The sequence below is a fragment of the Coffea arabica genome, chromosome 10c, assembly GCF_036785885.1.
Source record: "Coffea arabica cultivar ET-39 chromosome 10c, Coffea Arabica ET-39 HiFi, whole genome shotgun sequence".
Taxonomy (NCBI): Eukaryota; Viridiplantae; Streptophyta; class Magnoliopsida; order Gentianales; family Rubiaceae; genus Coffea; species Coffea arabica.
In genome coordinates, this window is record NC_092329.1 from 2,046,035 (window position 1) to 2,059,251 (window position 13,217).

At 38.3% G+C, this 13,217-nt stretch overlaps 2 protein-coding genes across 4 annotated transcripts; one reads left to right on the forward strand and one right to left on the reverse strand.

Annotated features, from left to right (window-relative positions):
- Positions 1-50: 50 nt before the first annotated feature.
- On the reverse strand, positions 51-4,700 carry LOC140016082 (uncharacterized). 2 transcript variants are annotated; one of them, XM_072069120.1, is made up of 5 exons: positions 2,792-4,700; positions 1,965-2,117; positions 1,702-1,773; positions 445-655; positions 51-220 (listed from the first exon to the last, which is right to left on the reverse strand). In XM_072069120.1, exons 1-4 carry the CDS (start codon positions 4,652-4,654, stop codon positions 545-547), a joined length of 2,199 nt encoding a protein of 732 aa, XP_071925221.1. In that variant the 5' UTR covers positions 4,655-4,700; the 3' UTR covers positions 51-220; positions 445-544. The 2 variants fall into 2 exon arrangements, with proteins under 2 accessions (XP_071925221.1, XP_071925220.1); XM_072069119.1 differs by having other exon boundaries at positions 51-192; positions 2,792-4,699.
- A 1,137-nt stretch (positions 4,701-5,837) lies between these two features.
- LOC140004248 (uncharacterized) lies at positions 5,838-13,095 on the forward strand. Of its 2 annotated transcripts, XM_027235805.2 has the most exons (21): positions 5,838-6,039; positions 6,135-6,211; positions 6,335-6,412; positions 6,503-6,634; positions 7,100-7,150; positions 7,233-7,376; positions 7,468-7,590; positions 7,763-7,840; positions 8,086-8,178; positions 8,250-8,369; positions 8,768-8,851; positions 9,183-9,281; positions 9,386-9,580; positions 9,965-10,040; positions 10,826-10,929; positions 11,015-11,274; positions 11,378-11,464; positions 11,569-11,799; positions 11,939-12,017; positions 12,086-12,149; positions 12,602-13,095. In XM_027235805.2, the coding sequence occupies exons 1-21, from the start codon at positions 5,949-5,951 to the stop codon at positions 12,718-12,720; spliced, it is 2,385 nt and encodes a 794-aa protein (XP_027091606.2). In that variant the 5' UTR covers positions 5,838-5,948; the 3' UTR covers positions 12,721-13,095. The 2 variants fall into 2 exon arrangements, with proteins under 2 accessions (XP_027091606.2, XP_071925361.1); XM_072069260.1 differs by lacking the exons at positions 5,838-6,039; positions 6,135-6,211; positions 6,335-6,412 and having other exon boundaries at positions 6,602-6,634; positions 7,059-7,150.
- Positions 13,096-13,217: the final 122 nt, after the last annotated feature.

Consider the following 13,217-nt stretch of genomic DNA (forward strand, 5'->3'; position numbering starts at 1 on the left):
GTCGAACGGTAGAAGATAGATATTTCAGGGCCTCTGATGCATCTTAATCCTTTTGGAGTCTTGAAGCATCTAACTGCTACATCTGATTTCACCTTCATCCTCTCTGATTTTGCATCATCAAACTTCAACATCAAAGACTTCAGACACAATCTTATATCTGCACTAAGCTGGAATAGCCTATCACATATCAACCTGCACAAAGAGCAAATTAAGAGGAGACCTGGTGCAGGGTGCAGGAGGATGAGTGAATCTCATTGGCATAAACTCTTGGGAGGCAAATAGAAATGAGAGTATTACATATTAAGTTTTTTACTGGAAATTCAGAAAGATAATCACAACTTGACCCCCTTCTGCAAATTTTGAAATTCATAATGGGCAAAAGCTTTGGAAATTGGAAGATGCTTATGATGATTAAAATTACAAAGGCACAGAACCGGAGCTTACCTCCATGAAAGGGTCGCAGCATGTAGACTCAAACAGATGATTTATCAACACAATCACATGGATCAGTATTTTGGTTTGGCCAAAGGTATTGTGAAACCAACTACACTTTCAATGTAGACTTCATATATCGCAGAGCAGATCGTAACATTGCTCTAGCTTTCCTATCTGGGAGGCATCCAGATGATAGCATTTCTTCATAAACAGCTGGAACCTAAAATGTGAACAACTTGACAGAAATTAGTATGGAAATGAAAGTTAAATTTATAAACGAACCAAAACAATGACATATTATCACACCAGTTCCCCTGCAACGCATTTGGGATTTTGGTGAATCTTTATGTGCATGAATGATACCTGAGATCTGAAGCTTCCCAAAAGCAATTTACAGGTGACATAGTCCTGAACTGATGCAAAATATTCTACAGTTCCTTAGGACAATTAAAACACCTCTCTCTCTCTCTCTTCCCATGATCCCTAAAGAAAAGTATAAGCAGTTGGCAAAACTGTATTTTATACTTTCGTGTAAACTGTTGTACACCAAAAATTTTTAAGCCAATTGAGAAGGGAGCATCAGTTCCAGACTAGATATCATATGTTGAATGGTAGGAGCCAAAATCCTGTAAATTTATTGAAAGCATTCATCCACAAAATATCCGTCTCTTTATCACTAAAAAAAATGGAGAGATAATTGAGTAGTCCAGAGTAAAAAAGAAGGAAAACCTTCCTGACACCAATAGTTAAGATCAAACTAAGATAAAGCAGAAACAAATTTAACTGCACTACCTGCCTCAGTCTTTGAGAGTTAGAAGTGCACAACACCTAGAAGACTAGCAGAGATCTATGCATTTTGTTAGGTTATCTATAGCAAGATGATAAGTGACTTTCTAATACTCATCAACTGTATAATCCCAAATAGTATGTTGTATTTTACCCTCGTGATCGGAAACCGATACATGAATGTAAGATCAGCATTCGCTAAAGTCTTAAACTCTTTCTACCATATCCTTGAGGTAGCTATTGTGAATAAGCAAGTAATACTAAAGAATAGCACAAAAAATACTGTGGAAAAATTAACCAACAAATTGCAGCAGTGCAAGAGAAGGATTGGATTAAAAAAAAAAAGATTTTTAGTAATCTCATTCATTCTTGAGAAACAGTCTATTCAGATCTACCACATGAAAGAGATCTTTGCCTATGCAAAAATGCTCTAATCGAAATGAAAAAGAATAGAATACTTGGAGAAGATTAATGCCTAACCTTTTCGAATTTCTCTACACGAATTAGAGCCTTCATGAGTGTAGTGTAAGTAACCACATCTGGCTTAAGGTCCTGTAGATATAGAATATTACAGAAAGGAAGAGATGATTAATTCAAAACAATATACATGCATACACACACACATACATACACACACGCGCACGCGCACGCGCACACACACACACACACACACACACATATATATATATATATAGAGAGAGAGAGAGTGATCCAACATAGAACTTTTTCAGGCATCAACTCACATTATCCTTCATGTACTGTAAAACAGAAAAGGCTTCAGAATCCCTCCTATCCTCACTAAATGCATTGATAAGTGAATTTAAAGCCAATAAACTAGGCTTTAGACCTTCTCCTCTCATTACCCGAAATGCATTTACTGCTTGCTCCGATAATCCCTGTGAAAATGTGAAGAACCGTACAATCAGCAAACATTTTTCAAAGCTTTAGTTACAGCAATGATCTGTAGATCTGGCTCCCAGTATAAATTATGGTGGAAGCAAGAGCAAGATGCAGTAACAGGTGCATAGCTTGTTTGGTTAAATCGTGTCTCACAACTGTTCCACCAGTCTACTGATAGAATAGTCACTAAATTGATAACTAGTGCATGAGTTAAGCCCTTCACAAAAATGTGGGCCTATTGCATCCCAAAATAAGTGAAAAAAATGATAACATTGTTTGAGAAAAGGCTTGCATTTTTGCAGTGAGAGGGATACAGAATTATGGGCACAACAAGAAATGGTGGTAACATACATGTCCACATAAACGAAATCAAGCCACGAGAAAGTCTAAAAGTAAAGCAAAATATATGGCAGACAATGAAGGACAAATTGTATTCAGTCATGGTAAATCTTAAAAGCTGCTTCCAGCCATTCCTTGTACTGAAACATCTATGCAATTGTGTGTAGGTGCCTGTAGAAATGTATGCTAAGAACATCTCTACGAAAGCCTAAGGAGGCAACACGGTAAGTTAAACAATGTAAGACCACATTAATCAAGCAATGAGGATAGGCTGATCACCATGCATTACTTAGTGAAGTGTATATAGATTAGGTTCTCATTAAAGACATACCCTCTGTGCATAAGCATTGATCAAGGCATTGTACATGGTTGAGGATGGTTTCAATCCTACAGATTTCATCACCTCCAAGCACTCTATTGCGTCGGTGAATCTCCCTGACCGTCCATATATATCAACAAGTGTGGTATATGTAACAACAGTAGGCAGTAACCCCTGACTCTGCATCTTACCGAGCAAGTCCTTCACATCCTCCCACCTCTCCTGCTCCCCAAACGAATTAATCATTATATTGTATGTTGTGGTGCAAGGCAAACAACCGCTTTTTTGCATTGCCTCAAACAACTCCTCGGATTTATTATGATGCCCGTGCTTACAATGACAGTCAATAAGCGTATTCCATGTCACAGTATCTGGCTCAATTCCCTCCAATTTCATCCTCTCAAATGTATCCATTGCATGATGTAAGCAATTATACTTGCCGAAAGTATCAATCATGACATTGTAGAATTGCCTGTCAGGAGTCACCCCGTTATTCTTCATTTCCTTGAGCACCTGAAACGATCTCTGCCACTCTCCCCTATCACGATAACTAGCTAAAATCCTACTAAAAACATGCGAATTAGGTTGAACGTTATTAGCTTCCATTTCTTTCAATACAATTCTCGCGCTCTCCCACCTACCGGCATTTCCGTAAGCATCAATAAGCAGACCATACGTGTGCTCATCCGGGGCCACCCCGCTCCTCTCCATCTCTGACACAACATCCTCGGCATCCCTCAAGGCACCGGTCTTAACATATCCTTTGAGGAGGGCATTATAAGCCCTCGTCCTGGGCTTCAGTCCACCTTCTTTCAACTCCTCAAAAACAGCCTCGGCCTCCTCGGTCCTCCCCGAATTCCCCAACTGCGAAATGACAGCAACCAAAGTTGCAGTCTTGGGACTCAACCCGTTTCCTTGGATTACGGATAGGAAATACAAGGCCCTACTAACGTCACCAGCTTTGGAGAACCCCACAGTTACATCATTCAACAACTGCCCATCAAGCTCGATCCTATCAGCCTCTATTTCGTCATACAATTTTTCTAAGACGGTGGAATCAATGGAATTGTTGCGCAAAAGTGACTGAATAATCAAACTATAATTGACAAAATCAGATTGGTAGCCGTCGCGACGCATTCTGGCCATCAAATTAAGGGCTTTTTCGAGGTCGTCATTCCGAGCACAGGCGCCAATGAGGGCATTATAAGTCAAGGGAGTCAACCTCTGGCGCTGGGAGAGCAAGAAGGCTTCGTAAAGCTTGTCGGAGCGTCCGAGGGCGTGGATGAGAATGGAGTAGAGAAGCTCGTAGGAGAAGCAAAGATTGTGTTTTTGGAGCCAGGTGACGAGAGCATATGCGGTGGGGATAGAGGAAGGAGTGGAGGAGAGTGATTTTAAGAGGGAATGCCAAAGCGGGGCGGGCACGGCTCGGTAGGACTCGGCGAGACGGAGCTCAGCGGGGTGAAGCTGGGTAGGGGAGTCAGCGGAGCTGTTAGAGTGGTCGGGAGTGTAAGTAGAGAGGAATTCGAGGAGTGGGGAGAAGTCGTAGCGGCGGTTGTTCAAGGAAGCGACGTCGTCTTGGTCGTCGTCCTCCTCTTGTCGGTTGTCTAGGCTGAGCTGGTGGGAGGAGAGAGACGTGGCGGTGACACAACTAATGAGAGAGATAGCAGTGGGGAAGAATTGATGGTGGTGGCGGAGGATTGGCGGCGGAGTGATATGAATGGGAGGGAAGCGAAATTGGAGCGGGGGTGGCTGCAAAGCTACGCCTATGTTCATCTTCCTTCCTACTGGCCTTTCTTGCTCACCTGAAGGCTGATTTGAGCCTGAGCCTGAGCCTGAGCCTGAGGTGGTCAGACAGGCGGAGGAAGATAGTTTCATACTTCCATTTCATCTCTCTCTCTTTTTGTTTTGTTTTGTTTTTTTTTTTGGTTGTCAAAAAAAAAATCACTTTACCCAAAAAATCCTCATATGCAGAATTATATGACGGTAGTATCCCCCCACCGTGCCTAAACAGGAAAGAGACGAGAGAGTGCCGATTATGTTTATATTTAGAGATAATTTCAAAAACCTCCCTTGAGGTTTTTTCTAATCACACCTAATACCCCTAAAGTTTCTAAAATTACACTTAACACCCTTAAAATGACAACATTTGTAACATGTCAGCTCTTTTATATAAAAATAATATTAAAAAATATATTTAGTAGAGGGACTATAGTATTCTTCCAATTTTGCCCTTTTGCAAGTTGATTTTTAAAATTTAAAAGATGAAAATAAAAACAAATAGGACTGCAATATTTTCATAGAATTGAAGGGGTGTAAATACAATAACTGCTAAATTGTATAATTTTTATTGATTTGGTAAGATCTATACCAAAGTTTCAGATAGAAAGGAAATAAAAATTTTTAAATACTGTTTGTTAGCCAATTTTTCAAAAATTTTGTTTGTAATAATTGAACACCATTATAGGTATATTTAGCATGCATTTTTTTTTTCATGATTTCAACTGCATGCCAACCTTTTTCTTCACAAAATGAATGATTTTAACTTATTTTTTCCTCACATTTTACTGATTAAATTAGATAACAAGATAAAAATCGTAGTTAAAAATGGATAGATTTTCTATATTTAAATTGTCTAAGTACCTCAAAATCTATTTTTGGTTGCATATGTAAAAAAAAAAAGCCCAAAATGTACCCAAATTTAATGACATTTTTGTTATTTTATTTTTACATAATCGAACATAAATGTTTTTTTCTTTTTTCTTGCCCTTTCCTGCATAAGAAATATGAAAAGGGCATAAAATGAATTAATTTATTTTCATTTTCATTTTTTAGTTTTCAAAAATCAACTTGCAAAAGAGCAAACTAGAAGAACATTATGGACTCTCTTCTAAATACATTTTTAATACTTTTTTTACCTAATGGGGTTGATATGTTACAAAAATTGTTATTCTAAGGATGCTAAGTGTGATTTCAGAGCTGGGTGTGATTAGGAAAAACCTCAAGGACGTTTCTGAAATTATTCCTTATGTTTCTGAAATTTCGGAGCTAGGTGTTTCTGTCTGCTGTTTACGTTAAAACCCTACGCACAGCAGACAGAGGTTTATCGGGCTGTAAAGGTCGATTCTTTGGTTGGTGGTGGGTGTTGCCAGGAGGAGGAGGAGGAGCTCTAATGGCGGGCTCTCGAGTTCAAGTAAACAAACAACACAAGACTCGATTTGCTTCCAAGTCGTCTCGCAATGCCCATAAAGTTCCTCTACAAGGTTAAACTAATTCGATTTCACTTTCTTCCCCTTTATTTACCATTTTACATCTCCTAATTTCTCTCTCTCTCTCTCTCTCTCTCTCTCTCTCTCAGATAAGCATAAAATCGCAAAATCCCATGCTAATGTTGGCAAAGGAGCTCGAGCAGCTCGACTTCAACGTAGCAAGATGGTAGCTTTTCTTTTCTCTCTTTTGCTCTTTTTGTTGTTCTTTTTTATTGTTAGATTAGATGGCCTTTTGGGTCTATAAAGCTATCTGTTTGAATGGGGCAATTGAAAATTTGTGATTTTGTAGCTGAGAGACCAGAAGCGGGCGGAGCTACTGAAGGAGAAAAGGTTCTCTTCTGGATCAGGAAGCCCACCCCGCATTGTCGTGAGTGCTATTTGCCGCTAATCATCTATGCTTCCATCCTAACCTCTAATTTGATCATTAATATTAAGTGTCTTGTTTAATTATGTATAGGTTTTATTTGGTTTATCGTCTTCTGTGGACCTGAATTCACTTGAAGAAGATCTCCTGGGATTATTATCGCCGCAGAGAAATGCCATTGGGTCTCCTGCAGTTGCTTCCTCTGAATACAAGCTCAGAGCTACTGTGAGCTCGATTCCAGTTTTATTAGCTATGATTACTAGCATCCTGTAATTTGTCTGTTAAGAGAATGTTATCTTTGTAGTTAATAAAAATTTTCACAACGTTTTTCAAGCTCTTCTAAGTTATTAGAGACCACATGTAATATTTCCTGGTCGGGTTTGATGTAAATCAACTTGAATGCCCCTGAATGGCTAGCTTATGGCTATCTTTTCAAAGTAATTCACCTCAGAATTTGCTGGGTGGTAGGTGCATACTCATGAAGGATTTTCATAGATATCATGAGAATCAGTTTCTATAGAAATGTACTGCTTAAGATTCTAGTATTAGCTCTTTTCTTGTCGCCAAGAAGCATACAATTTAGTCCGCTGGACACATCAAAAATCATATCCTATGCCATTTTGGTTGGGAAATTTAAATTGTTTTTCAGGATGAAGTTTGCAAAAGACTAACTAATATCGCTTTCTCTAGATCTTGAAAGCCCCTTATGGTGATTTGTCAGCATGCATGGAAATGGCCAAGGTACTTCTTCAATTTAGTTGCTGAACCTGGATTGTAGAGACTGTTGTTGCAATGCTGATGCTTAGATGCTTTTCTGTTTTAGGTTGCTGATTTAATTGCTTTTGTGGCATCTGCCAGCTTTCTAAGTGAAGATGACAGTTCTAACCTTTACATAGATTCATTTGGGTCTCAATGCCTTTCGGTGTTTAGAGCTGTCGGTCTACCAAGCACTGTTGTTTTGATTCGTGTAAGTTTTTCTGTCCTGTTTCTTCCATTTTTTACTGCTTGTTGCTTATTTGGTTAATGATTATGAGTTAAAACTTTTTGCAAATTTCTAGGATCTACCAACAGCATTGAAAAGGAAACATGATTTGAGGAAGGCTTGTACATCTAGCCTTGTATCTGAATTTCCTGAAGATTGTAAGTTTTATCCCGCAGATACAAAGGATGAATTACACAAGGTAATGTCGATACTCGTGGCCATTTTTCCATTATTTTATACGAAACTTGACATATTAGTCACTGATTATAAACAAAAATACTTCTGTCACGTTGTCTTTATTTGAGTTTCATGGCAGCTTAGTTGTTTTTTTTATCCCTATAAGAGTTAATATTCTCATTCATTGGTTACAGTTTATGTGGCTTTTCAAGGAACAAAGGCTCACAGTTCCTCATTGGCGAAACCAGCGGCCTTATATTGTGGCTCAAAAGGTATTTTTAGCAGACATATCTTCTCTTCACTTTGTTAGCATTATGCCTTGAGTACTTTCCTGTTGTGCTTGGGGACCATATGGATGCATTGTACATGGAAAATTGGAGAAACATAATAGATTCATCCTAATAAATCTTATTTTCTATTCAATAGTTCTATCTAGATTTTGAAATGTCTTTCTGATTGTGTGTATGGAAAAGATAGGACTGGTTCGATCTATTAGTTTTATTTTGGTGGTGTACAGGTTGACTTGGTAGAAGATAATTGTACTCCTGGGAATTGTACCCTTCTTCTTACTGGTTATCTGCGTGCTCGCTCTTTGTCAATAAACCAGCTGGTAACTTGTCAGCCTTTGTTTTCCATCTCGTACTATTCTTGGTGTTCAATGCCTGAGCCTTTCTGGATTAGGTTCATGTTTCAGGTGCAGGGGATTTTCAATTGTCGAAAATTGAACTTCTTAAGGATCCATGCCCTCTGAGTGTCAAGAAAGGAGGTGACTCAATGCATTCAGATGATAATCATACCCAGGTATTGTGGTTGATTGCCCCAGTAAAACAATCTAAAAATGATCAGGAAAATTCTTATGATGTTTATACGGGCAACGAAAGGAAAGGGATTCCTTGTTAATCATGTAATGAACGGTGTTTTGGGTTCAATCTTAAAATGTCATTGAAGTCGCTTCCTTTCGTTCTGATGGGTTCATTTTCAGATGGAAACTCGGACTCAGTCTATCCCTTCAGTGCACTGCAAATTCTTTCCTTTCCTTCCCTTCAGAAAATGAATCAAAACACAAATAAACCCAATATACCCAATTCTTTGCCTATCTGTTTCTTGCAACTTCTTCAATTTATTGTTTAGTAAAATAAGCAACATTATTTGTCTGGACCCTGGTTTGTGATATCCAATACATGTTTCTGACATTTCAGGTAATCAGGTGCCTAATGCCTGATCCAATGGAGCAAGAGCCTTTACTTGTTGAAAATATCCCTGATCCCTTGGCAGGAGAGCAGGTAGTTTGTTTTATTTTTGAAAAGGTTGCGAGTAGAACATAGCTAAAAAGAGAAATAACTTGAGTTGCATGTTAGTTGTTGGTACTTGGTATAGATCAGTAATCTTGTCACATTTTATTCTTGCTTTTTATCCTGGAAAGGGTAGAAAGATGGAAACTCTTTACCTAGCGCTGCAATAGTTTGTTGTTGATGAATTTTGGCAAAAGTTTCATGATCCTAGGTTGTTGTATACCGTAATTATGTAATTGAGATTTTACTTTAAATTAACTTTCAGCATGTATTGTTTTAACATTTTTTTATTGGAGATAACTTATGACATGCTATGGACTAGACTTGGCCAACAGAAGCAGAAATGGCTGAAGCCGACAGAAATCACAAGGATAAAAAGCCAAAAAAGAGGATTCTTCCTCCGGGTACATCTGAATACCAGGTCAATACTTTTGTATATTCTCAAATTACTCCCCTCTTTCCTACCTTCTTCTGCCATTGGATAACGAGATGACTTCTGATATGCATCTAAATTACAATGTGCAGGCTGCTTGGATTGTTGACAATTCAGATATTGACTATACAGATAGTGATGACAATGAAGATGACGCTATGGTCCTGGAAGAAAGAGGGAGTGACTTTTTAGACCAAGAGAATGAAAATGGCTTTGAGCCTGATGATGATGAGTCTTCTCTTCCAGGGGAGTATGATGAACAGACTGAAACAGATTCCATAATGATGGTGAGCATTTGTTATGAATCCAATATAATTGTTACTCAAATTCTCTCACCTTTCTGGTGACTGTTTGATGGTAATCTCGTGATCATAACACCTAAAGTTAAGATTGATGGCTGCTAAATGAAAAGGAAACAGTGTTAAAACCACATTCTTGTGACGGACATTGTAAGCTTGATAATTGGTTTTTGGTAAGTATCTGAGAACTAGTTTAAAATTTTTGTTTTGATCTATATGACTATTGCTGCAAGACAGCTAGCGCCGACTCCATTCAAGATGCCTTTTCTTATCTAAGCGATTAGCTTTCTTCCTTGCTTTTCAAAGTTTTCAGCCAGCACAGTGTTATCCTAAAGGTTTTCCTGTGCTACATTGGTTTATTTTGGTTTGCAGGACGGTGAGAACCTCACTAAAGAGCAAATTGAGGATGAGATTCGAAAAATTAAAGCAGCACATGCTGAAGATGAAGGTGTGGTTTTGAAGTTTTCGATTGACAAATACTTTTCTCGGTAGTACTAGGAAATCTGTGTGTGTCTCAAACCATGTCAAGAAAGGTCAGAGCCATATTTAATGCGCGAAGGCACAATGACTTATTGTTTAGAGTCTTTTGAGCTTTTCCTGGGGAGCTTATTATTTAGGTGGGTAGTTAGCTAAAGAAGTAACAATATGAGTACAAAGAATGAGTATAATATTTGGAAAAATTTCTCAACAAAAGGCTGTGAAATCAAGATTGTGCAAAAAGCTAATTACTTGCAGATTTATGCTGATGCAGAATGTGTTTTGGGAATTTTTATAACATCAGTTTTGGTGTTGCCTAGCTTGTATAAAAACATAGAAGTACTTCTTTCTCTTGATGTGATTTGACTTCCAAAGCCTTTTGCCAAAAGAATGATGCAGTCTTTAATGATGGAAAGAATTTGCCTTGTTTGGATTGTGATTTTCCACGAACACATTTCCCAATCAACTTTTTATCTCACATACATCAAATCGTTACAGTACATTTTTCTACAAAAACTGCTAAAAATAGCAATCCAAATGGTTACGGCATCAAATCGTTATGGCATTAATTTTTTCTGCTATCTGTATAAAGGAGTATGTTTCATTTCACTTTGTGCTAGAAGCACATAATACTACTAGCTCTTTGTAAAAACAGTAGCTAAAATCTTTTTTTCATGTTCTCGGTTTCTGTTAGTGTTTTGATTTTTGTGGTAACATGGTCTTGAGTTGTTTTGTAATTTTTTTTATTTCCTTCAGAATTTCCTGATGAAGTGGAAACCCCATTTGACACTCCTGCTCGGAAACGCTTTGCCAAGTATAGAGGCGTGAAATCTTTCAGAACCTCTTCGTGGGACCCAAAAGTTCGTTCTCTCATCCATGAATTAATTAGGAATGAGCTAATATTTGACGTTGTACTTGGTACTGACTCTTGTATATGGCTTACAGGAATCTCTTCCTGCGGAATTTGCTAGAATTTTTGCATTTGATAATTTCTCAAGAACTCAGAAACATGTACTTGCAAAAGCTCAAGAAATGGAACAGGGAAATGATGATGAGATTATACCAGCAGGCTCGTATACAAGGCTCCATATCAAGGAGGTGCCTAACGTTGTTGCATCCAAATTATCCAACTTAACAAAGACAATGCCTGTAATCTCATGTGGTCTATTGCAACACGAGTCTAAAATTTCTGTCCTCCATTTCAGGTTTTCCTCATTCAAAGTTTTATGATTTTTATTGGTTTCAATTCTCGTGGAAATCTGACTGACTCTCAGTTGACTAATCTTACTATTTGATATGTTTCTGCAGCATAAAGAAGCACGACACATATACTGCTCCTCTTAAAGCTAAAGAAGAACTCACGTTTCATGTTGGCTTTCGCCAATTTGTTGCTAAGTAGGTTCTCTTTCTTGGCCCTATTGAATCTGGAAGGGAGAGAATGGGCATTGAGAAACTTTATTAACCTTTTGCTCTTCTTTAATGTTCATGTTTGGTTGCAGGCCATTATACTCGTCTGACAATATCAATTCTGACAAGCACAAAATGGAAAGATTTCTTCATGCTGGGCGGTTTTCAATAGCTTCTATTTATGCTCCAATTTCTTTCCCACCTCTTCCAGTGATTGCCCTCAAGAATGACGGAGAAGCTGCTTCACCTGTTGTTGCCGCTGTTGGTTCACTGAGAAGTATTGACCCAGATAGGATTCTTCTGAAGAAAATAATTTTAACTGGGTAAGATAGGTTTCCTTCACACACTATCTAACCAGTTTACTCATAAGTAGAGAGCTCAACAGAAGTGTGTGCTCTTTTGACATTCTTATGCTGAAGTACTGCAAATCGGGATTAACATGTTGAATTAATTGTGATACAGATATCCTCAAAGAGTGTCAAAACTAAAGGCTACTGTACGCTATATGTTCCATAATCCAGAGGATGTCAGATGGTTCAAGGTATGGAATTCTATAGCTTATTGTGAATTTTTTGGCATTTATGTTGCTTATAAATGTATTACTTGCAGCCTGTTGAAGTTTGGACAAAATGTGGGCGCCGTGGTCGCATTAAGGAGCCGGTTGGTACCCATGGTAAGAAATGTACAAAAATGATTTTCAAAGATATAATGTTTGTTGTTGCTGACTTCATGGTTACCTGCAATGTCTTGTTGCTTGTATGGAGACAGTAGATATCTATCTTTGTACAGTAACTTACCATGTTATATGTTGTGTTGAGGCGTTCTATGTACATGGATGCATGTCTCACCTGAGCATAATATGCATGTTCTGCATTTGTATCATGCGTGTGAACAGAAATACTGTGACTCTGGAGGGTAATGGTTCTGATTGTGTTTTATATGTTTGTACGTGTTATTTTCTGAATGGTCTGTTACATGTATTGCCAGTTCGCACATGCATTTATGTGCATACCCAGATTATTTTATATGGCTATAGGTCGGTAGCAATTAAAGCATCAGCTGTTAATTTGGAATAAAAGAATTTCTGTAGCGAACGTACTGGTGAGTCTCTCCCTGTATTTGCAGGTGCAATGAAATGTGTTTTTAACGGGGTCCTTCAGCAGCATGACACTGTGTGCATGAGCTTGTATAAACGCGCATATCCCAAGTGGCCACAACACTGGTTTCCTCTTCTTGGTGCTTGAATGACATAAATGAATCCGTGGCAGCGAGATATATCATGTTTCTGGTGCGCAACGGAGGAGGATAGAGGCTCGTTTACCAAATGGGAATGAAGCTCTGGTTCAGAATTGCTATTTGACGAGTTGTATCCACGGGCTAGCTACCTACGTGTGGCTCAGTGATTCAAGCCGATTAGGATCCTCCTCTACATTCGGTTTGGAGAAGTTTTGACTGCATTTGATAATTGGCAGCGTTGGTCATTCCATTTTGGTAATTTAGTGCAAGCGAGTTCTTCTTCATTGTAGAAATTAATAGATATTGTGTAATGGCGAAAGATTCTGAAGTTTGCAATTCTTCCGGCATTTATTCAAGCGTTCGAAAGTCATTTATCGTGCCCATGTCTGATTCCTTCCTTTTGACATTAAAGTTGTTTCGTATTTTGAATCTTCCACCGTTAGATTCATATTCATTTCAAGAATGGCTTAACATCGTCCAGAAATCCTCTTCCGAGGCTTGTCTA

Bases quoted from the DNA above. Each gene is read 5' to 3' on its own strand.
- LOC140016082 (XM_072069120.1), bottom strand. From the start codon at position 4,654: ATGAAACTATCTTCCTCCGCCTGTCTGACCACCTCAGGCTCAGGCTCA. The intron at 2,118-2,791 runs GTATGTCTTTAA...ACATTTTCACAG, and splicing joins TCAATGCTTATGCACAGAGG to GGATTATCGGAGCAAGCAGT. The intron at 656-1,701 runs GTTAGGCATTAA...TTCACATTTTAG, and splicing joins GTGTAGAGAAATTCGAAAAG to GTTCCAGCTGTTTATGAAGA.
- LOC140004248 (XM_027235805.2), top strand. From the start codon at position 5,949: ATGGCGGGCTCTCGAGTTCAAGTAAACAAACAACACAAGACTCGATTT. The intron at 6,212-6,334 runs GTAGCTTTTCTT...GTGATTTTGTAG, and splicing joins GACTTCAACGTAGCAAGATG to CTGAGAGACCAGAAGCGGGC. The intron at 11,275-11,377 runs GTTTTCCTCATT...ATGTTTCTGCAG, and splicing joins ATTTCTGTCCTCCATTTCAG to CATAAAGAAGCACGACACAT.